Source organism: Siphateles boraxobius, unplaced genomic scaffold (genome assembly GCF_051911475.1).
Source record: "Siphateles boraxobius isolate OS27281-9 unplaced genomic scaffold, OSU_SipBor_1 56, whole genome shotgun sequence".
NCBI lineage: Eukaryota > Metazoa > Chordata > Actinopteri > Cypriniformes > Leuciscidae > Siphateles > Siphateles boraxobius.
In genome coordinates, this window is record NW_027509182.1 from 9585106 (window position 1) to 9608694 (window position 23589).

At 40.6% G+C, this 23589-nt stretch overlaps 2 protein-coding genes and 1 long non-coding RNA gene across 5 annotated transcripts; 2 read left to right on the forward strand and 1 right to left on the reverse strand.

Moving 5' to 3' along the window:
- The first annotated feature begins 325 nt into the window (after positions 1 to 325).
- LOC143714818 (uncharacterized) lies at positions 326 to 9206 on the forward strand. The gene is made up of 26 exons (XM_077206251.1): positions 326 to 491; positions 686 to 780; positions 1035 to 1082; positions 1200 to 1578; positions 1788 to 1964; positions 2156 to 2281; positions 2402 to 2496; positions 2784 to 2831; positions 2949 to 3327; positions 3541 to 3717; positions 3902 to 4027; positions 4147 to 4241; positions 4512 to 4559; positions 4677 to 5055; positions 5276 to 5452; positions 5637 to 5762; positions 5884 to 5978; positions 6249 to 6296; positions 6414 to 6792; positions 7016 to 7192; positions 7377 to 7502; positions 7625 to 7719; positions 7990 to 8037; positions 8155 to 8533; positions 8754 to 8930; positions 9115 to 9206. Exons 1-26 carry the CDS (start codon positions 326 to 328, stop codon positions 9204 to 9206), a joined length of 4257 nt encoding a protein of 1418 aa, XP_077062366.1.
- A 590-nt stretch (positions 9207 to 9796) lies between these two features.
- Positions 9797 to 11486, forward strand: LOC143715053 (uncharacterized). 2 transcript variants are annotated; one of them, XR_013195665.1, is made up of 5 exons: positions 9797 to 9974; positions 10097 to 10189; positions 10275 to 10495; positions 10594 to 10697; positions 10786 to 11486. It is a non-coding gene; the product is annotated as an uncharacterized LOC143715053 (long non-coding RNA). The 2 variants fall into 2 exon arrangements; XR_013195664.1 differs by having other exon boundaries at positions 10594 to 11486.
- Positions 11487 to 14358: 2872 nt separating this feature from the next.
- On the reverse strand, positions 14359 to 20946 carry LOC143715051 (zinc finger CCHC domain-containing protein 8-like). 2 transcript variants are annotated; one of them, XM_077206657.1, is made up of 5 exons: positions 20814 to 20946; positions 20476 to 20585; positions 19585 to 19671; positions 19374 to 19488; positions 14359 to 15997 (listed from the first exon to the last, which is right to left on the reverse strand). In XM_077206657.1, exons 1-5 carry the CDS (start codon positions 20842 to 20844, stop codon positions 15159 to 15161), a joined length of 1182 nt encoding a protein of 393 aa, XP_077062772.1. In that variant the 5' UTR covers positions 20845 to 20946; the 3' UTR covers positions 14359 to 15158. The 2 variants fall into 2 exon arrangements, with proteins under 2 accessions (XP_077062772.1, XP_077062770.1); XM_077206655.1 differs by having other exon boundaries at positions 19374 to 19491.
- Positions 20947 to 23589: the final 2643 nt, after the last annotated feature.

Here is a 23589-nt window from a genome sequence, read left to right on the forward strand (position 1 = left end):
GTCCATCAAGTTCCAGTCCGAGATGTGGCCTACTGTGGAGCCAATGTCCCTCAAGTTCCAGTCCGAGATGTGGCCTACTATAGAGCCAATGTCCCTCAAGTTCCAGTCCGAGGTGTGGCCTACTGTAGAGCCAATGTCCCTCAAGTTCCCGTCCGAGGTGTGGCCTACTATAGAGCCAATGTTCCTCGAGTTCCAGTCCTTCCAGACTGCAGTGTGGACGTCCCCCAAGTCCCAGTCAGTACCACATCAGCTCCAGACTTGGATGTGGCTGACTGTTGTATTGATGTCCCTCAAGTTCCAGTCTGTGCAATATTAGACTGTAGAGATGATGTCCCTCAAGTTCCAGTCTGTGCAATATCACACTGTAGAGATGATGTCCCTCAAGTTACAGTCTGTGCACATTCAGACTGTAGAGATGATGTCCCTCAATTTCCAGTCTGTGCAATATCACACTGTAGAGATGATGTCCCTCAAGTTACAGTCTGTGCCACGTCAGACTGTTTAGTCAATGTCCCCCATGTCGGACCAACAGGGGACACTGTATATCCTCAGTTGAAGCAACTGGAGGATAATGAGATTATTAGTGAGTTGACTGTCATGACTCCAACATAACACAATACAGACAAACTTTTGATATTATATCTCTCTTTACTCATGTCAACTCCTCCTATTTTTCTTTTAACAGATGTCGGTTCATGCAGCTATGAAATCGGCAGGAAGCTCGGTGAAGGAGGCTTTGGAAGCATTTATGCCGGGATTCGCTTGAGAGATGGCCTTAAGGTATCACTTATTTTACTTACAATATATATTTTTTAAATTGCCCTGTTTTACACTTGTCTCACTCTCCTTAGTGTATCTTATGTACACTACTTAGGGCAAACCTGTTTAAATTGTTAGACGTGCTCTTCAAGCTTAGAATTTGAATTCATGAATCTGAACATGTCTGTCCAAGGATAATGACTGAAATTATATGACCTCTGCACACATATTTTAAATAATTCTAACACAAATCCATTTTTTGTTTTGTTGATCAGGTGGCGCTGAAATTCGCTGATAACGCGGGTATAGATTGGATCGACATTGTAAGTACTCTGTTTCTTTCAGTACATTTTTCAATAGACAAACTGCTATTGACAGTAGTTTAGTAGTGGTCTACATCTTTTCTCCAGGTAAGATCATAAGAATTGTCTTTCTTCTAGGAGGGTAATCCTGAACCCGTTCCACAGGAGATCGGTCTGCTAATGCTTGCCAACAAAGGCCACAGGGTTCCACAGATCATCCAGCTTCTGGACTGGGTCGAAGAGCCTGAGCGATACATTATGGTTCTAGAGTGGCCTACACCCTGTGAGAACTTGATCGAATTTTTAGATCGCTACAAAGGCACCATCGAAGAGGACGTAGCATTGGTTATTATGCAGCAGGCAACACTCGCAGCTCAAACATGCTGCCATCGTGGAGTGCTGCACCGCGACATAAAGCTGGAAAACCTGCTGATCAACCCGTACACCCTGGAAGTCAAATTGATTGACTTTGGTTGCGGCGAAATCCTGACCAATGCGGGATACACGTCCTTTGCTGGTATGTATTATTTCTCAGAGCTGTAATGTGGGTCTCAAACTTTGATGATGAGTTTGAGACCGTTCGACTTGTATGAGGCAAGGTCTCACAAAGCATCACGTAATGGAATCAATAGCATCAAAAATGTCTTCCATGCTAATCAATGTCTAGTCAAAAGGGTTTCTTTAATACTGGCTTATTATACAAGAGACAAAATCTCTGTCTTCCAGGCACAAAACCGTACTGCCCCCCTGAGTATGATTTAAACGGCGAGTATCACGGAGAACCAGCGACAGTTTGGTCACTCGGGATACTCTTGTTTGCACTGCTGTGTGGGCAATTTCCAGAGTCAGAAGACTTGGACGAGCTCAATGATAACATCTGGATCCAAGATGGCTTGTCACAAGGTGAGATCTTCATTTCAGCAAAGGACACTTGTAATTATAAATCATACAAAATAGAACAAAGTAATAAAGTAATAAAATTGGTTGTGTGGGTAATGCAGTAATATTTAGATCTTTCAGCTTAGACTCTTAATCAAAGAGAGCGAGTGTGAAGTTTAAGATAATAATAGGACTTCTCTTCTCTTTCTTTACAGAATGCTGCAAATTACTTTGCTCTCTCCTGCAAAGAAACCCAGAGAAGCGGCTTGAATTGGACAATGTCTGTCTCCACAACTGGTTTAAATATTTTAATTGTCAACCTGAGGATAATGAGATTATTGGTAAGTTTACTGTCATAACTCCGAAATTACACAAGACAAACACACGTTTTAAACAATATATGCCTTTACTCAGGCACAAAGCAGCTTTCATGTTAACTCTTCTTATTTTTCTTTTGACAGACGTCGGTTTCTGCAGCTATGAAATCGGCAGGAAGCTCGGTGGAGGAGGCTTTGGAAGCGTTTATGCTGGGACTCGCCTGAAAGATGGCCTTGAGGTATTACTTATTTTCTTTACATTGTTTGTCTATCAAAATGTTCTTGCCCTATCTTATACTCGAATCACTCTCTTCTTTTAAAGCATTCTCAGTGTATCTTATGTTCACTACTTAGAGCACTTGACATTTCAGACCTGTTTAAAATGTTAGACATGCTCTACATGATTAAAATTTAAATTCATGAAAATGAACATTTTTGTTCAAGGTGAATCACTGAAATGATATGAACTTTGCACACACATTGTAAATAATTCTAACACAAATCCATTTTTTGTTTTGTTGATCAGGTGGTGCTGAAATTCGCTGACAACGTGGGTATAGAATGGATCGACATTGTAAGTACTCTGTTTCTCTCAGTCTATTTTTCAATAGACAAACTGTTATTGTCAGTAGTTTAGTAGTGGTCTACATCTTTTCTCCATGTAAGATCATAAGAATTGTCTTTCTTCTAGGAGGGTAATCCTGAACCCGTTCCACAGGAGATCGGTCTGCTACTGCTTGCCAACAAAGGCCACAGGGTTTCCCAGATCATCCAGCTTCTGGACTGGGACGAAGAGCCTGATCGATACATTATGGTTCTAGAGTGGCCTGCACCCTGTGAGAGTTTGATTGAATTTCTAGGCCGCCACAAAGGCACCATCGAAGAGGACGTAGCATCCGTTATCATGCAGCAGGCAACACTCGCAGCTCAAACATGCTGCCATCGTGGAGTGCTGCACCGCGACATCAAGCTGGAAAACCTGCTTATCAACCCGTACACCCTGGAAGTCAAACTGATTGACTTTGGGTGCAGCAAAATCCTAACCAACACAGGATACACGTCCTTTCCTGGTATGTATTATTCCTCAGAGCTGTAATGTGGGTCTCAAACTTTGATGACGGGTCAGAAGCCGTTCGACTTGAATGAGTCATGGTCTTACAAAGCATCATGTAATGGGATCCACCATTGTGAATCAATAATAGCATCAAATAATTTCTTCTATACTAATGAATACCTAGTCAAAATGTCGCTTTTATACAAACTAACAAAATCTATTTTTCCAGGCACAAAACCGTACTGCCCCCCTGAGTATGATTTAAACGGCGAGTATCACGGGGAACCAGCGACAGTATGGTCACTCGGGATACTCTTGTTTGCACTGCTGTGTGGGCAATTTCCAGAGTCAGAAGACTTGGACGAGCTCAATTATAACCTCTGGATCCAGGATGGCTTGTCACAAGGTGAGATCTTCATTTCAGCAAAGGACACTTGTAATTCTAAATCATACAAAATAGAACAAAGTAGTACAAATTGGTTCTGTGGGTAATGCAGTAATATTTAGATCTTTCAGCTTAGACTCTTAATCAAAGAGAGCGAGTGTGAAGTTTAAGATAATAATAGGACTTCTCTTCTCTTTCTTTACAGAATGCTGCGAATTACTTTCCTCTCTCCTGCAAAGAAAACCAGAAAAGCGGCTTGAATTGGACAATGTCTGTCTCCACAACTGGTTTAAGTATTTTAATTGTCAGCCTGAGGATAATGAGATTATTGGTAAGTTTGCTGCCATAACCCCGACATAACACAAGACAAACACAAGTTTGATACAATATCTGCCTTTACTCAGGCACAAAGCAGTTTTTATGTCAACTCCTCTTATTTTTTTTTAACAGACGTCGGTTTCTGCAGCTATGAAATCGGCAGGAAGCTCGGTGGAGGAGGCTTTGGAAGCGTTTATGCTGGGACTCGCCTGAAAGATGGCCTTGAGGTATTACTTATTTTCTTTACATTGTTTGTCTATCAAAATGTTCTTGCCCTATCTTATACTCTTTTCAAGCATTCTCAGTGTATCTTATGTTCACTACTTAGACCACGTGACCTTTCAGACCTGTTTAAATTGTTAGACATGCTCTACATGCTTAGTATTTAAATTCATGAAACTGAACATGTCTGTTCAAGGTTAATGACTGAAAAATGAACTCTGCACACATATTGTAACTAATTCTAAAACAAATCCATTTTTTGTTTTGTTGATCAGGTGGCGCTGAAATTCGCTGACAACGTGGGTATAGATTGGATCGACATTGTAAGTACTCTGTTTCTCTCAGTCATTTTTTCAATAGACCAACTGCTATTGTCAGTAGTTTAGTAGTGGTCTACATCTTTTCTCCATGTAAGATCATAAGAATTGTCTTTCTTCTAGGAGGGTAATCCTGAACCCGTTCCACAGGAGATCGGTCTGCTAATGCTTGCCAACAAAGGCCACAGGGTTCCCCAGATCATCCAGCTTCTGGACTGGGACGAAGAGCCTGAGCGATACATTATGGTTCTAGAGTGGCCTACACCCTGTGAGAGTTTGATTGAATTTCTAGGCCGCCACAAAGGCACCATCGAAGAGGACGTAGCATCTGTTATCATGCAGCAGGCAACACTCGCAGCTCAAACATGCTGCCATCGTGGAGTGCTGCACCGCGACATAAAGCTGAAAAACCTGCTGATCAACCCGTTCACCCTGGAAGTCAAATTGATTGACTTTGGTTGCAGCGAAATCCTGACCAATGCGGGATACACGTCCTTTCCTGGTATGTATTATTTCTCAGAGCTGTAATGTGGGTCTCAAACTTTGATGACGGGTCAGAAGCCGTTCGACTTGAATGAGTCATGGTCTTACAAAGCATCATGTAATGGGATCCACCATTGTGAATCAATAGCATCCAAAAATTTCTTCCATGCTAATGAATAGCTAGTCAAAATGTTACTTTAATACAAGCTTATAAATCAAACAACATCTTTGTCTTCCAGGCACAAAACCGTACTGCCCCCCTGAGTATGATTTAAACGGCGAGTATCACGGGGAACCAGCGACAGTTTGGTCACTCGGGATACTCTTGTTTGCACTGCTGTGTGGGCAATTTCCAGAGTCAGATGACTTGGACGAGCTCAATGATAACTTCTGGACCAAAGATGGCTTGTCACAAGGTGAGATCTTCATTTCAGCAAAGGACACTTGTAATTCTAAATCATACAAAATAGAACAAAGTAATACAAATTGGTTGTGTGGGTAATGCAGTAATATTTAGATCTTTCAGCTTAGACTCTTAATCAAAGAGAGCGAGTGTGAAGTTTAAGATAATAATAGGACTTCTCTTCTCTTTCTTCACAGAATGCTGCGAATTACTTTGCTCTCTCCTGCAAAGAAAACCAGAAAAGCGGCTTGAATTGGACAATGTCTGTCTCCACAACTGGTTTAAGTATTTTAATTGCCAGCCTGAGGATAATGAGATTATTGGTAAGTTTACTGTCATAACCCCGACATAACACAAGACAAACACAAGTTTGATACAATATCTGCCTTTACTCAGGCACAAAGCAGTTTTTTATGTCAACTCCTCTTATTTTTCTTTTAACAGACGTCGGTTTCTGCAGCTATGAAATCGGCAGGAAGCTCGGTGGAGGAGGCTTTGGAAGCGTTTATGCTGGGACTCGCCTGAAAGATGGCCTTGAGGTATTACTTATTTTCTTTACATTGTTTGTCTATCAAAATGTTCTTTCCCTATCTTATACTCTTTTCAAGCATTCTCAGTGTATCTTATGTTCACTACTTAGACCACTTGACCTTTCAGACCTTTTTAAATTGTTAGACATACTCTACATGCTTAGAATTTAAATTCATGCAACTGAACATGTCTGTTCAAGGTTAATCACTGAAATATGAACTCTGCACACACATTGTAAATAATTCTAACACAAATCCATTTTTTGTTTTGTTGATCAGGTGGCGCTGAAATTCGCTGACAACGTGGGTATAGAATGGATCGACATTGTAAGTACTCTGTTTCTCTCAGTCATTTTTTCAATAGACCAACTGCTATTGTCAGTAGTTTAGTAGTGGTCTACATCTTTTCTCCATGTAAGATCATAAGAATTGTCTTTCTTCTAGGAGGGTAATCCTGAACCCGTTCCACAGGAGATCGGTCTGCTAATGCTTGCCAACAAAGGCCACAGGGTTCCCCAGATCATCCAGCTTCTGGACTGGGACGAAGAGCCTGAGCGATACATTATGGTTCTAGAGTGGCCTACACCCTGTGAGAGTTTAATTGAATTTCTAGGCCGCCACAAAGGCACCATCGAAGAGGACGTAGCATCCGTTATCATGCAGCAGGCAACACTCGCAGCTCAAACATGCTGCTATCGTGGAGTGCTGCACCGCGACATAAAGCTGAAAAACCTGCTGATCAACCCGTACACCCTGGAAGTCAAATTGATTGACTTTGGGTGCAGCGAAATCCTGACCAATGCGGGATACATGTCCTTTCCTGGTATGTATTATTCCTCAGAGCTGTAATGTGGGTCTCAAACTTTGATGACGGGTCAGAAGCCGTTCTACTTGAATGAATCAAGTCCTTACAAAGCATCATGTAATGGGATCCACCATTGTGAATCAATAATAGCATCAAAAAAATTCTTCCATGCTAATGAATAGCTAGTCAAAATGTTACTTTAATACAAGCTTATAAATCAAACAAAATTTTTGTCTTCCAGGCACAAAACCGTACTGCCCCCCTGAGTATGATTTAAACGGCGAGTATCACGGGGAACCAGCGACAGTTTGGTCACTCGGGATACTCTTGTTTGCACTGCTGTGTGGGCAATTTCCAGAGTCAGAAGACTTGGACGAGCTCAATTATAACATCTGGACCAAAGATGGCTTGTCACAAGGTGAGATCTTCATTTCAGCAAAGGACACTTGTAATTCTAAATCATACAAAATAGAACAAAGTAGTACAAATTGGTTGTGTGGGTAATGCAGTAATATTTAGATCTTTCAGCTTAGACTCTTAATCAAAGAGAGCGAGTGTGAAGTTTAAGATAATAATAGGACTTCTCTTCTCTTTCTTCACAGAATGCTGCGAATTACTTTGCTCTCTCCTGCAAAGAAAACCAGAAAAGCGGCTTGAATTGGACAATGTCTGTCTCCACAACTGGTTTAAGTATTTTAATTGTCAGCCTGAGGATAATGAGATTATTGGTAAGTTTACTGTCATAACCCTGACATAACACAAGACAAACACACGTTTGATACAATATCTGCCTTTACTCAGGCACAAAGCAGTTTTTTTATGTCAACTCCTCTTTTTTTTCTTTTAACAGACGTCGGTTTCTGCAGCTATGAAATCGGCAGGAAGCTCGGTGGAGGAGGCTTTGGAAGCGTTTATGCTGGGACTCGCCTGAAAGATGGCCTTGAGGTATTACTTATTTTCTTTACATTGTTTGTCTATCAAAATGTTCTTGCCCTATCTTATACTCTTTTCAAGCATTCTCAGTGTATCTTATGTTCACTACTTAGACCACTTGACCTTTCAGACCTGTTTAAATTGTTAGACATGCTCTACATGCTTAGAATTTAAATTCATGAGACTGAACATGTCTGTTTAAGGTTAATGACTGAAATTTGAACTCTGCACACATATTGTAACTAATTCTAAAACAAATCCATTTTTTGTTTTGTTGATCAGGTGGCCCTGAAATTCGCTGACAACGTGGGTATAGATTGGATCGACATTGTAAGTACTCTGTTTCTCTCAGTCATTTTTTCAATAGACCAACTGATATTGTCAGTAGTTTAGTAGTGTTCTACATCTTTTCTCCATGTAAGATCATAAGAATTGTCTTTCTTCTAGGAGGGTAATCCTGAACCCGTTCCACAGGAGATCGGTCTGCTAATGCTTGCCAACAAAGGCCACAGGGTTCCCCAGATCATCCAGCTTCTGGACTGGGACGAAGAGCCTGAGCGATACATTATGGTTCTAGAGTGGCCTACACCCTGTGAGAGTTTGATTGAATTTCTAGGCCGCCACAAAGGCACCATCGAAGAGGACATAGCATCCGTTATCATGCAGCAGGCAACACTCGCAGCTCAAACATGCTGCCATCGTGGAGTGCTGCACCGCGACATAAAGCTGAAAAACCTGCTGATTAACCCGTACACCCTGGAAGTCAAATTGATTGACTTTGGTTGCAGCGAAATCCTGACCAATACGGGATACACGTCCTTTCCTGGTATGTATTATTTCTCAGAGCTGTAATGTGGGTCTCAAACTTTGATGACGGGTCAGAAGCCGTTCGACTTGAATGAGTCAAGTTCTTAAAAAGCATCATGTAATGGGATCCACCATTGTGAATCAATAGCATCCAAAAATGTATTCCGTGCTAATGAATAGCTAGTCAAAATGTTACTTTAATACAAGCTTATAAATCAAACAACATCTTTGTCTTCCAGGCACAAAACCGTACTGCCCCCCTGAGTATGATTTAAACGGCGAGTATCACGGGGAGCCAGCGACAGTTTGGTCACTCGGGATACTCTTGTTTGCACTGCTGTGTGGGCAATTTCCAGAGTCAGAAGACTCGGACGAGCTCAATGATAACTTCTGGACCAAAGATGGCTTGTCACAAGGTGAGATCTTCATTTCAGCAAAGGACACTTGTAATTCTAAATCATACAAAATAGAACAAAGTAGTACAAATTGGTTGTGTGGGTAATGCAGTAATATTTAGATCTTTCAGCTTAGACTCTTAATCAAAGAGAGCGAGTGTGAAGTTTAAGATAATAATAGGACTTCTCTTCTCTTTCTTTACAGAATGCTGCGAATTACTTTGCTCTCTCCTGCAAAGAAAACCAGAGAAGCGGCTTGAATTGGATAATGTCTGTCTCCACAACTGGTTTAAGTAATATATATATAATTTTTTATTTTTTTTATTTTTTTTAATTTTTTACACCTAATGACCGGACGGGCCGCCCCAGCTCCAGAACTCCCTGTCCCCACACACCAATGCACACCCTGCATTGATGTGCGGGTACTATCCAGGCAGACACAGCCTGTACATGCCCAAGAAGAGCCTCTGGAAAAAAGATCGCTTGTCCCAAGTTTAGATCTTCATTTCCACAAAGATTACTTGTTATTATGTATCATACAAAACAGAACAAAGTAACAAAAGACAGTCATTCGGATACTGCAGTAACTTGATTCTCGATCAAAGAGAGCATGTATGAAGTTTAATGTAATAATCAGATGTCTCCCATCTGTCTCAACAAAATGCTGCCATTTCATTGGCTTCTGTCCCACACACCAATGCAGACGCTGCATTGATGTGCGGGTACTATCCAGGCAGACATGACCTGTACATGTCCAAGAAGACCCTGTGGAACAAAGATGGCTTTCAACAAGGTTAGATCTTCATTTCCAGAAATATTACTTGTAATTATGTATCATACAAAGCAGAACAAACAAACAAGTGCACATCATCTCCTTCCACAGACTGACAGACTCCAGATAAGGCATCGGGACCTAGGTTGAGACATCCTTTCCTGTGATTTACTTCGAAGTTGAACTGCTCCATCCTAAAAGTCCACCGGGTCAATCGAGAGGATGTTTTGGGACTATTGAAGGCCCATGTTAGAGTAGATATCGCTGTAGATATCAAACTGCCTCCCTTTAAGGTAATGCCTCCATTTTTCCACCGCCCAGACCACAGCCAGACACTCTTTTTCCGATGTGGAGTAATTTAGTTCTGCTCCTTGTAATGTCCTTCAAGCATATGCTATTACTCTTTCCCCCTCAGGTGTTTGCTGGGTGAGAATAGCTCCCAGTCCTACATCACTGGCATCAGTATGCACCTGAAAAGGTTGGTTGAGGTCAGGCTGCATCAATACAGGTGGGTCTTGCAACACCTGTTTGATGGTATCAAGGCTCGCTTGGCATTCCAGGGTCCAGTCCCATTTTACTTCCTTCTTTTTCAGGTGATTTAAAGGAGCAGTGATGTCTGTAAAATGGGGAATGAATTTGTGGTACCACCCTGCTCATCCCAAAAAGCATTGGATGGCTTTAAGGTCTTTTGGAGGAAGGATACTGAGCAACGGCCTGAGTTTTTTCGGGGTCAACCTCCACTCTTTTTACTGAGACAATGTGACCAAGGAACTTTAACTGTCGTTTAAAGAAATGACACTTCTTCATGTTAAGGGTAAGAGATGCATGGTTGGTAGTATAGTGCTCAGATGTTGTATGTGTTCATCTAATGATCATGAATAGATGACAATGTCTTCTATGTATACCAAACAGAATTTGCCTCTCAATTCTGCCAGGACCTTCTCCATAAGCCTCTGGAAGGTGGATGCGGCATTCCTGAGCCCATACGGCATAGAACAGAATTGGAATAGCTCCTGGTTGGTGATGAATGCGTTTTTCTCTTAACTCCCTTCCTCCATATCCACCAGCCAGTATCCTGACTTCAAATCCAATGTGCTGAACCAGGTGGCGCCATCCATGGATTCCAGGATGTCATGAATAAGCGGCATTGGATAAGCTTCAGGTATGGTCTTTCTGTTAAGCCTCCTATAGTCCACGCAGAACCTGCAGGAACCGTCAGGTTTGGGGACGAGGACTAGGACCAGCCTGGATCAACCTCAGATCCTTCTGAGGGTTCTGAGAAATGAGTGTTAGTTCCCAGGTTGGAGGTAAGGCGTAGGGTAGTAAATATATAACCGCGCTCCATTTTCAGGCCATATCTGCCTTGGCCTACGTCCACGATGGTTTCAGCGGCTTTCAAGAATTCCAAGCCAGCTATAATGGGAAAAGCCAGGTGGGCGTCCTTCATTATATAGGTGTCCACACTGCATACTTTATCATGCCACTTATAACTGACTGTTTGTTTCCTGATGCATAGCCTAGTGAACTTTTCCATCAGTCATGATGAATCTTTGAGAGGAAACTGGAGTGCCCGATGAAGCCTCTCCTCCCAACTGTCTTCACAGGTTCTCCTGTATCAGGTTGTAAGTGCTCCCTGTATCCAATACCGCCTTCACTTCTTTACCTTTTACTGTTACAGGTACCAAGAGAAGGGAGGTCATTGAGTGGGGTTGTGCTATGGAAAGTCCTGCCAGTTTTTTCCCGAGCCTTGGTGCACAAGCCCACCTAGACAAGGGTCTGTCTGGCCTTCCTCAAGTTGTGTTGACACGTCTGGACAAACTAAGGCGTGGGCAGAGGGAACCGCAACTTCGGATTCCAGACTCGGAAAAATATGTGGCTGGTAACTACATTCAACGAAGACAGGCCTGTGGACGATACTGGTAACGAGTTATGTTCGTACTCAACACATGTGAGATGCTGACTCCAAGAGGGTGGATTCAATAGACACCAAACATCGCAACACTCGTTCCAAATCTTGGTTGGCCCTCTCCGTTTGACCGTTGCTATGAGGATGGAACCATTAACCTAAAGGAAAGATTTACCTTCGTCCCCAATAAATGAAAAAATTCCTTTCAAAATTTGAATACAAACTGGGGTCCCTTGTCCGAGACCACGTCCGTCGGGAGGCTTTCTGAATGCGAAAAATATGGTCTATGACAGCTATCAAGATGTAAGCCCGTCTAAATCGGCCCAATGGAGGTTTTCCGATACAACGGGTGAAGGTCTCTGTGTGTTACTGTATTCTGCGTGGCAAAGTAATTTGATTAAATTACATACATTTCTTCATATAACTCGTTATTTCATCTGACTCCATGAATGAAAAGGTTTTAATGATATCTGTGCATCAATAAATGTGAGCGAATGTTTGACTATTCTTTTTTAACTCTTTACTGAAAATAATGTCAGAGCCAGTTAGAATAAAATCAAATGTTTACAATTTATTATGTCAGGTAAATTTATCATACCAATTTCACAATCAGTTCAAAGATAATAGATACAAAACATCAAATGCTCTGGAATAAAGAGAAAAAACGTGAACCTTGCCGGAGACCATTTGCCTGGAAGACTCCCCAACCTATCATTTCAAATGATATCAAACGTGTAATACGATATGATAATTATTCACATTAAACTATATAGATTCTTGGGTGAATTCAGGTAGGGATGGGTGAAGGGAATGATGTGTAAATTGGGAGGTGATCAACTCAAGTGTGATCGTGTCTCGAATGAGGATGGTAATATAGCAAGAGAGTTCAAATATTAATTTCCTTTGTTTTCTCAGAGAATAGCCCTCTCTTCCAGTTTTTCCAGCCTTACAACGGTCTCTCTGGAAGAGGGTAATTTGAGCAGTGGAATGAAAGGAGTTGCTTTCGAGAACCTGTTCACCATGGTTAAAACCACCGTGTTGCCCTGCGAGGGAGTGAGGGCAGTGACGAAATCTATTGCAATGTCTGACCAGGGGTTGAAAGAGACCGGCAAGGAGTTGATTGGAAGTCTTACAACTGGTGCAAACCGAGCAGGCCAATACAAAATGACGTGTCACAAGCCATAGTTTGCCACCAGAACCGTTGCTTTATAAGAAAAATGGTACGACTCACCCCCGGATGACAAGCCACCTTGGAACAATGAACCCATCAAATAACGTCGGGCTGTAAACTCTCAGGCATGAATAAAACTTCCGGTGGGCACCCGGGCGGAGGCGTTACCCCAAGTAAGGCCATGCGGACCTTCGACTCAATCTCCCAAGTCATTATCAAAACCATACGTTTATGTGGTAAGATGGGCTCGGGAGAAAGTGGGCATTTAGTCAAAAACACAGAACAATGCGTCAGGTTTAATGTTCTTAGAACCCGGACGCTAGGAGATGGAAAAATCAAAACGACCGGAAAAAAGTGCCCACCGGGCCTGCCTTGAGTTTAATCATTCAGTGGATCTGATGTACTCAAGGTTCTTATGATCGGTCCAGACGATGAAGGTTTCTCCTGAACCCTCCAATCAATGACGCCATTCCTCCAAGGCGAGCTTGACTGATCAAAATGTTAGGAGTTACAAAAGTCCAGCTTTGTGAAAAAGAAAGCGCCCTGCAGTCTCTTGAAAGCCGAAGACATAAACGGCACAGGATAGGTTTTCTTTACCATGATGCTGTTTAGTCCTCGATAATCAATACAAGGACGCAGGGAACCGTCTTTCTTTCCCACAAAGAACCCTGGACCTGCAGAAGAAGAGGAATGGCGGATGAGTTTGTCTGCTAGAGAATCAGAAATAGATTTCTTCCTTTTGCTTTACTGCCATTCATAAATCCTCTTCCGTGGCTTCATGGTGTAGTAAAGTGTTCATCTTATGCACACTTCAGAATCTCGCTGGAAGTAGATCATCTGGGTACTTTTTGCCTACTATTTTATGAGTACTTTGAATTCAGACATACTTCTTTGTCACATAATTTTTTTACCTACTATATAATAGGAAACTATGTGATTTCAGATGCAGCCCAAGTGTTTCGTTTCTGAATAATTCCGTGATTTTGAACAATATGTGCGAGCCAATGATTCAATGAGACATTAATAAAAACAGTCACTTGGTTTATTCCTGAATGAATCAGCTGTTTTGAGCAAATCCTGTGAACAAATGATTCAGTGACACAATCATTAAGGTGTGCCGCCACCTACTGGCAGTTGTAATTTTCAATTTAAAAGAAGGTCTATTTCTTTTTTTCCTCAACACTTCAAATCTCTAATTAAAATATTAATCTCATTTATGCAAATTTGTTTACACTGACTTTATTTGATACAATAGCCAGTTATTCATTCTCATTAATAAAGAATTTAGAGGAAAATCTAGTCTAGTAGTTTTCAATGACATCTATGTATTTATGAAATAATAGTCTAGTCTAATACAAATACATGTCTATTTTGTTCATTTTAACTATGAATTACCACAGTACTGCAATGTATCATGATACTACTTGTATCTTGATATTTCAGCTGGTATAGTATTGTAAGATAAGTTTTTGGTAACACGACAACCCTAGATGTTAGCAGCGAAAAATTTGACTGGAAGGGTTCATTAAAATGACTTACTTTCGTCAGCTACAGCTCGTTAGATCTAGCACTCCATATCTTCTAAATCAGACACAGATAAAATTGTGCGGTAAGACTAAATTTATTTTGAGTGAATTATAACATTCATTTGAAAGAATTACAGAGAGGTGTACGATTGTGCGTGTGAAGTAACTAACGATGAAGTGATGAAGTGTAATAATTCAAAAGCAGCGATGTCACCACCTCGCTGCTGAAAAATATAATGTAGCTAATTAGTATCAAAGTAACGGGGCAGCGTTGACAATCTGTGCTCATATGGGTCTGGGCAGAGCAATCTCCCATCTGTGTGTGTATGTGCAGCGTATTAATACAGAGCGGCGGTAAACTGACCTACCGGTGCATTGGATGGTTTAAACGCACACAGCCCATGGTATAAAGAAAAATAAAATGAAGATTATCTAGAACAGGCAAAGACTTAGATTAATAAAAGATAAAAACTAAAAATTCAAGTGCAATGATTTAATTTTACTACCAAGTTAGAGTTAAAAACTTTTAATTGAGTGAGAATTCTTTAGAAAATTAAGCTGAAAGATATTCACAATAAATTACACAGATAATCTATGGCGGGCAAACAAATGAGTAATACATACAATAATTGAAATAACAGAAAACTGAATGGGAAAAATATCACTAAAAAAAATTGCGCACAAATCAAGTACCCACAGTCAGTTAATATTCAGGTACAAATCAAATGTAACCTTTTTGTGTTTTTAAAAATCACACGATAGCAATAAAAAGATACAAAGCACCAAAGTAAAACTACTTACAAAAGGACTGTAGTAAGAGAAAAAAAACAATGCTTATTGTCCACAGGTGGGCAGTAAAAATGGACGACTGCAATTATTTTTTGTTTTTTGCCTGATTTCTTGGAGAGCCTTTTAGTAAATCTCGAATCTTGAGGTAAACCCCTGTTGCTTCAGCAACTTCTGTAAATTCAGGAGTGTCTTCAAAAGGAATTATTCCCTCAGCAAATCTGCTACGGTGCGGGACGAAAGCTACTTTATTCATGGCAGGTTCCTCCGTGTCATCAGCCACTTGAGCGTTCGACTCTTGTGTGCTTATCTGTGGAGAGGCTGAAGTTTCATTCGTTGCGTTATTATTACCGTTTTCCTCGTAAATTTCATCCAGGACGATAATATCACTCAAATCGATCAAGTTTTCATTGATTGAATGTTTTTCCTGACCATCACAGGTTGTTTTATCTCCTATCTCACCCTGGCAATTAGTTACTGGATCACCGGGTGAAGTTGGTGTGCTCTGGATTTCATAAGCATGACTCAAGTCCTCCATCTTTTCTCCTTCTTCCTCTGTGTCAAGCTTAAGCGAAGTGACAACACTGGGTGAACTTGGGATGGGGGTCCCAGAAGCTCCAGCTTCGGAATCACTGTTGGTTGTAGTATCTGCTTTTTCAAGGGCTGCCCAAAGAAGCCTTTGTTGCTCCTCCAGTTCCTCCAAAGTCAGCCCATCCTCTGACTCTTCCCCCTCCGTCATCCCCCTCCCTTGGGTGGATGGAGAATCACTTGTAGGTGGAGTTGCTGGTGGAGTACCCTTAGGGACTGGAGGTGTGGTTGGAGGCGTTCCCAGCGGTAGAGGTGGAGGAACGCTCAAGGATGAACAACCAGGAGGGAGTGGTGGGTGGAACTGGAAACCATCAGATCTCATTTGAGGCGTGTCATGATCTGTAGAAGAACGAAAACTAAATCATCATGATTGTCTTTCACGATAATGAAGTATTTTTTTAGTGAGACAGACATGTTGGCAACAAAAAATATTCAGGACACAACAATAGACCCTGACACATTTAAAGGGGTGATTCACCCAAAAATTTAAATTCACAACCACCACTTTGACACTTCAAAACATTTTACTTCGTAAAACTAATCCATATGAATTGACCAGTATAGTCCAAACTTTTCTGAAGAGACTCAATCGCTTTATATGGTGAACAGATTGAATTTAGGCTTTTATTCTGAAGATGAACGTCATGAGGGTTAGTAATTAATGACAGAATTTTCATTTTTGGGTGAACTATCCCTTTAAAACATGCCAACTGAGACGCGCTAATGAAATGTCACCGCTATGGTCCTTGATTTTGGCCCTACAAAACTATTTTGTCCAAAACCAAAAATGAATCTCTACCACTTTACTTCTTGTTACAGCACAATATAAACATCAAAAGATATGTAATCGCTCAGTCAATTTCTACAGCGGAAAGACGTCAATAAAACAGTTTGTAAACAATGTCACGAAACATTACAGTTACCTTAGGAAAATCATTCAATGTCCATAAGCTTAAGAAAAAAATTACACTATAGTAGGGCTGGGCGATAAAACGGTATCGGTATTTATCGACAGTACACCATTGTTAGTAACGATATAAAAATGTTTTATATAGCGCTCGATTTTTTCATTAAAACGAGCGCATCGCCCGTAGATCTTACTCTGTGGTAGGGATGGCTCGATACCACAATTTTGGCTTCGGTACGATACCAGAACCTAATACCTCGGTATCGATACCACAGGTAAAAAAAAAAAAAAGTCTCAATTTAAGTGACACTTAAAAAACACTGCTTGAAACTCTCCACTACCAAAATGTGCAAAGAAAAGGTATGAAAATGTAAAAAAAATTATAATAATAATTCAGTCAGGGAACATACAGTAGGTTAAATTTTGATTTTGAAAAAAAAAAAATCCTGAAATTATACAGTTAAAATAGGTTAATATCTATAACAATAGATTAACATATAATAAAAATAATAATAATAATAGAATAATGACATGACATGTAAACCATTAGCTGTCATGCATCAACAGAGAATTATCAACATTTATTGCATTTATTCATCTTGGTTTGGTTACTGCTTGGGTTCATATTAGTTTAATGCTGTGCATTAAGTAATGTTAACATGCTAAACATGTATTAGTATATTTAATTTGCTAGGTCATTTAATTACTGATTGATATAGATTCATAAATGCTATAATACTGTTAGGTCAGGTTACCTAATGAATGTTGACAAATGTAGCTCAATTGTAATATTAGTAATATTCATATTACTACTATTACTCTCTCTCTCTCTCTCTCGGCTTATTCCTCTAGGGGTCGCCACAGCGGCACTAATATGCCATTCATTTTACTATAGCGTGTCATGCAAGCAGATTTGAGCTTTCGTGTTTACCGTATCATATATAATTGATAAGCTCTTACGTATGTGCGCTGGTCAGTGTTCAATAAAAGTCTAAATTAAATCAGTTGAATGATGGACTAACCTGTCGATCTCTGAACTCTTTGAACAAGTCAAGATGAGCAACGGATAAGTCAAGTGCTATAGGCAGATTTGATGTGTTGCCTCCCCGTTTGCAGAGTGGTGCATTGAGATCTGTTTCTTTACTTTTCTCATTACTTTTGTTGGCAAAGTAATGCCTTATTTCACTCATACTGCTCTTTCTATTTATTAATTTCGGGCGTTTAGAAATTCGTTTGATCCATCGTGTTCCTCTGTTGTCACCGGTTTCGCGTGACCCGCGTCATTTTAGGTAGCGCACTGCCGCCTAGCGGTGAACTTGAAACAACAGCGCATCAAATACCGAATTGAACAAAATTATGATATTGTACCGTTTGAAATATAATATATACCGGTATTTTTGCAGTACCGGTATACCGCGCATCCCTACTTTGTGGCGTCTGTCGTTGCTATTCAACCATGAACTGCGCTCTCCACATCATGTTGACTGAAGGTGTGGTTCATTCGACCGTAATTCGTAAGTGGACTGTGAAGTTAAAGATGGCGTGACCACCACAACGTTGCCCAACAACAAATGACAAACGTAATGAAAGTGGAACGAAAACTGCGCTACTCATTATTTAGTGCTTTACGCTCAGTTTGGACCAATGTCTGTGCAGCGCGGGCCGATCTAGATCAAGCGACACTGTTACTACACAGCGCTAAGAGATCCAGTAAAGAAAGCATTTGAATTCGCCACAGAAGTAAAAACATTACTGCGAGATCTAGTGAGAAGCATTCAAATTTCTCTGTTATTAACCATAGATCTCTATTACCCCTTTTCCACCAAAAAGAACAAGGTGCCGGTTCAGAGCTAGAGCTAGTGCCGGTTCGGAGTTGGTTCGACTGACGAGCTTTGAAAGAACCGGTTTGCCTTTCCACAGGCTAGAGAGCCATCACAGAGCCAGATCTTACGTCACTGTATACATCTCATGTTGCCCAGCAACGCTAGCGCGGCACACACAAACACACCATCAACAATGGCGGTCGTTGCGTTACTGTTTATGCTCATGGCTTTGCAAACCTACATTGGTATCCAAACACGGCGAATCCAGCACGTTCGTGCAGCTCGCCGTAACTTGCATTAACGGAGATTACAATCGAGCTGCTATTAGCACAATTAGCTGCTATTTAAAAAATGGCGGTCACAAGTTTCTGTTTGTCTTGTTGGTCACGGTAACCCCGTCCCCAGCCGCTGACGTAAGCGGTTCTTACTTCTAGACTAGCAATGATTTGGTGCTACTTAAGAACCACTTTTACTGGTTCGGAGCTGGTGCTTTGGTGGTCGAAAAACAAAGAATCGATTTGAAACTAGGCTCTGGCTCCGAACCAGCACCAGCTCTGCCTTGGTGGAAAAGGGGTATTTTAGATCAAACAGCGTTGGCGTGTAAACCAGGAGACACATTGTGCCATGAATAATCTAGTTATAGGTTTTAAGTCCACTATATAGAACAAATATAGAACTGCCTTATGTGCAATTTAAATGTTTAAATTAATCATTAGGGCTGGGGCGGTATGGATTTTTTCTAACCGCGGTTGAAAAGCAAGATATTCCCGCGGTATAGTGGTAAACCGCTTTAAATACAGAAAAAATACGCTTTAAATACCACCCCGCCCCCAATCCAAATCACAGTGTTACATACTATGTATGCACATAAGATTTTTTACAAAGTATATAATTTCACTGCAAAGATGCCATGTCAAGTATGTATTTCAGAACAATCTGTTCTCAATAAAACCTACAGTGTCTTAACAAAATTGAAGCTGTGTACCTGACTCTATCTCCATATCTGATGCCTGGTGGGGTTGCTCTGAATTAGATCTCAATTTCTTTGTCTTCTGGAGAGTGGATTCAGACTCTTGACGCCTCTTACTGCAGCTGGTGTCCTTCTGTGCACATACGGAGGTCATAAATTCCTTGGGAAATATCAATAAAGGCAATAAACCAGAAAAAAACTAAAATATATTGAAAAGGGTTTTTACCGATGGAAAGTTACTGCTTAAAAAAGCAGCAACATTTTGCTTCCATTGCTGAGGCTGCATTGGGATAGACCCGAAAGACCTGTAATCCTGTATATTGGGGGAAACACAAACACAAACAAGGGTTTGTTGGATTTCAACAGAACAGGCTTAATAGAGGGAAAACTGCCATCTACAGCCACATTTGCAGACTGTCAGCTTGTAGAAAAAGGGTGTGTCTCAATCAGCTCCCTAGTTCAGTAATCAAGGAGTCATCCATTTTAAGGGCTGTCTCAATCCCAAAATCCTTCTTGTGCACCGAAACGTTCGCTCCCTAAAAAAAATCCCACAATGCACCGTGAAAACTAGGGAGCATCAATGTTAGATGTTTTTTTTTAAATATTACTGTATTATATTTCTGCATAAACATACACTGCTACTAAACAGGTAAAGAACATAATTTATCTAAGATTTATTATCAATTTACAGCAGAAAGGTTGCAGGTAAATGTTACAATCAATGTATTTATCAATGTACTTTTAAATAACATAAAAAATAAATATCAGAAAGATATCTGTGCTGCTGTTGTTCATAAATATCAGAAGTGATGTTGTACATCGAGGATGTTGCCATGTAGCCAGAAATAGAGCCATCCCAATGTGTAGTGAGTCAGTGTCCTCCTCACCAGTGCGTGATTTCGAGTACGCAATATACTGATTCACGATCTAGGGAGCTGATTGAGACGCACCCAAGATGTTCTACATTTCCTGAAGAGAATGTCAGTGGTAGATGTTACATCATCTTCGTTTTGTCTGTAGCTAAAGTTTCACCATACCAAGTTGCATCACGATGTGGAAAGTAACACAAGCATTTCTTTGTTTGTGTTGTGTCCAATTAGAGTGTATGTACACTTACATCTCTTATGTTGGGTGACGTAGAGACATTGAAGCCAGGAAAGTCAACCAGCTTGGAGACATCATAAGATGTCTTTTGGCTGAGGTTATTTTCATCTTCATCATTTGATCCTTGCAAAGAAAAGTTAATGAGTCAATGGCAGTATAGTTCCACTTAAAACACACTATCCTTCCTTAATCACGCTTATGAAAGGTGAAGGTCGTGCAGTCCTGTGGTCAGCTGCAACCAACCCCTCAAGTATGAAAACAATTAGTAATAACTTTACAATTATGGGGTTTCGTAACCTAAGAGATTTGTTGCTCACACAGGCCATAATAAAATACCAAACTCAGTCTTACCATCATAGAGAATCAGGCCTGAGTTTTCCATTTCTGCCTCTTTTAACTAGCCAGGCGGGTATCCGAGCTCCCTCATGCGGTATATGAATGGAGGAAGGGTGTTTACAGTGATCCCAAGAGCATCAAGGAGGTCTTCACTACACAAAGACAATATAAACTGCATATCAGCTGAGTCGACTTTCAGAAAAATGACATTTCACAGACCAGGCGTAAGCGTAGTCCCGGACTAAAACGCATGTTTGAGCCGTTTTATCTGAAAGCAACTTGCACTGATATATCTTAAAATATGTCAGTTCCATTGTTTGTCTCAAGATGCACACCAGTCATGTTTCTTTTTTCTAAGGCACGTTTATAAAAGCTACTTAAATGCCTTAATTGAACTAAGGCCTCATCCTGGCTTAATCTAAGCTCTGTCTGTGAAACCAGGCCTATAACTCCCAAATTAAAATATATGGGCAAATAAATGTGGGTGGAAAGACAAAATGCCTTTGTTATTTTATCAGTACTCGAGTCAACTGTATGTACAAGTCTATAATATTACATGCAATATTTAATAACCCATTTTCTAAATCAGTATATATATATATATATATATATATATATATATATTTACGAGACTGTATGAGAAGGAAATCGAGTCAGCCGACCTGCTATACATTGCTGATTCTGAACGAACTCGTCTTCGAGATTAACTAGTTCTCAATCGCATTTTTAGTCAATAAAATATTAACACAATAGTACATATTTGACCATTATTTTTTTGACATTATACAGGGGAAGCTGAGCTTCCCTTACAGTCTTAAAGAAATCGCCTCTGGTGTCCACACTGCATACTTTATCATGCTTCTTATAACTGACTGTTTGTTTCCTGATGTATAGCCTAGTGAACTTTTCCATCAGTCATGATGAATCTTTGAGAGGAAACTGGAGTGCACGATGAAGCCTCTCCTCCCAACTGTCTTCACAGCTTCTCCTGTATCAGGTTGTAAGTACTCCCTGTATCCAATACCGCCTTCACTTCTTTACCTTTTACTGTTACAGGTACCAAGAGAAGGGAGGTCATTGAGATGGGTTGTGCTATGGAAAGTCCTGTCAGATTTTTGCCGAGCCTTGGTGCACAAGCCCACCTAGACAAGGGTCTGTCTGGCCTTCCTCAAGTTGTGTTGACACGTCTGGACAAACTAAGGCGTGGGCAGAGGGAACCGCAACTTCGGATTCCAGACTCGGAAAAATATGTGGCTGGTAACCTTAACTACTTTCAAACGAAGACAGGCCTGTGGACGAAACTGCTAACGAGTTATTTATTGATATTGTAAGTACTCTTTTTTTTCTCTCAGTCATTTTTTTCAATAGACCAACTGGTATTACAAAGCATCATGTAATGGGATCCACCATTGTGAATCAATAACATCAAATAATTTCTTGCATGTTAAAGAATACCTAGTCAAAATATTGCTTAAATACAAACTTACAGAATCTATTTTTCCAGGCACAAAACCGTACTGCCCCCCTGAGTATGATTTAAACGGCGAGTATCACGGGGAACCAGCGACAGTTTGGTCACTCGGGATACTCTTGTTTGCACTGCTGTGTGGGCAATTTCCAGAGTCAGAAGACTCGGACGAGCTCAATTATAACATCTGGATCCAGGATAGATTCCATAATAGACAGATCTGGACTGCAGTAAACAGGAGGCACATCCCTTCTATGGCGCAGAGTGTCTAGAAACCACTCAGTTTTAGCATGTGCAGAATGAGGCCTGGCATTGTCTTGCTTCCCAGGAAAGATGTCATCTTGATGGTAGTTTATGTCTCTGTACAATCCAAATACATGCCTCCATGTCAATGGTACCTTCACAATAATGCAAGTTACCCATACCGTTTGCAGTGATGCACCTCAATACCAGCACAGATGTTTGCTTTTGGACCTGTCGCTGGTGAAAGTCTGGATGGTGCCTTTCGTCTTTAGGACTGAGAACTCGGTGTTCATTTTTTTCCAAAAACAAGCTGTAACATGGACTCATCTGACCACAGCACACATGTCCACTGTCTTCTAGACCATCTGAGATGAGCTCAGTTCCAGAGAACTCGCCGGCATCTCCACATAGAACCGATGTAAAGTTTTCTCCTTGCGTAACAGAGATTCAAGTGGCATTTCTTGATGCAGCGTCAGACTGTGTTCAGTGAAGACGGTTTTCCAAATTACTCCTGAGCACATGCGTCTGTATTTAACAGAGTAACATGATGGTATCTTGTGCAATGCCATCTGAGGGCTCAAAGGTCACGCACATTCAACAGAGGTCTACTGCCTTACACAACACAGACTGAGATTTCTCTGGATTCCCTGAATCTTGTGACAATATTATGTATGGAAGATGATGAAAGACATAAATTATTTGTAATCTTGCATTGAGAAATGTGATTTTTTTAATTGTTTGACAATTCTCTCATGATATTTGGCACAAAGTGATGAGCCATGACCCATCTTTGCTTAAAAAGACTGAGAAGCACTTTTACACCCAAACATGATACTCTCAACTATTACCAATTCACCTGCTCATTGTGGACTGTTTCAAAATAGTTGGATAATCTAATTTGGATAATCTTTTCACTTTTATTTGGTCTCTGTCCCAACTTTTGTGTTGCAGCCATCAAAATCAAAATTTGTTCTATTTACAAAATACAATTATGTTGGTCAGTGAAAACATTGGAAAACATTTCTTTGTACTTTTGTCAGTTAATAAAAGGTTAAATAGAATGAAAACATCACAGATTCT

Bases quoted from the DNA above. Each gene is read 5' to 3' on its own strand.
- LOC143715051 (XM_077206655.1), bottom strand. From the start codon at position 20,844: ATGGAAAACTCAGGCCTGATTCTCTATGATG. The intron at 19,672-20,475 runs GTAAGTGTACAT...CCCAATATACAG, and splicing joins CGTCACCCAACATAAGAGAT to GATTACAGGTCTTTCGGGTC. The intron at 15,998-19,373 runs GTACACAGCTTC...GTTCTTCTACAG, and splicing joins AGATATGGAGATAGAGTCAG to ATCATGACACGCCTCAAATG.
- LOC143714818 (XM_077206251.1), top strand. From the start codon at position 326: ATGATGTCCCTCAAGTTCCAGTCTGTGCAATATCACACTGTAGAGATG. The intron at 492-685 runs GTCAGACTGTTT...TTCTTTTAACAG, and splicing joins CAAGTTACAGTCTGTGCCAC to ATGTCGGTTCATGCAGCTAT. The intron at 6,297-6,413 runs GTAAGTACTCTG...TCTTTCTTCTAG, and splicing joins GTATAGAATGGATCGACATT to GAGGGTAATCCTGAACCCGT.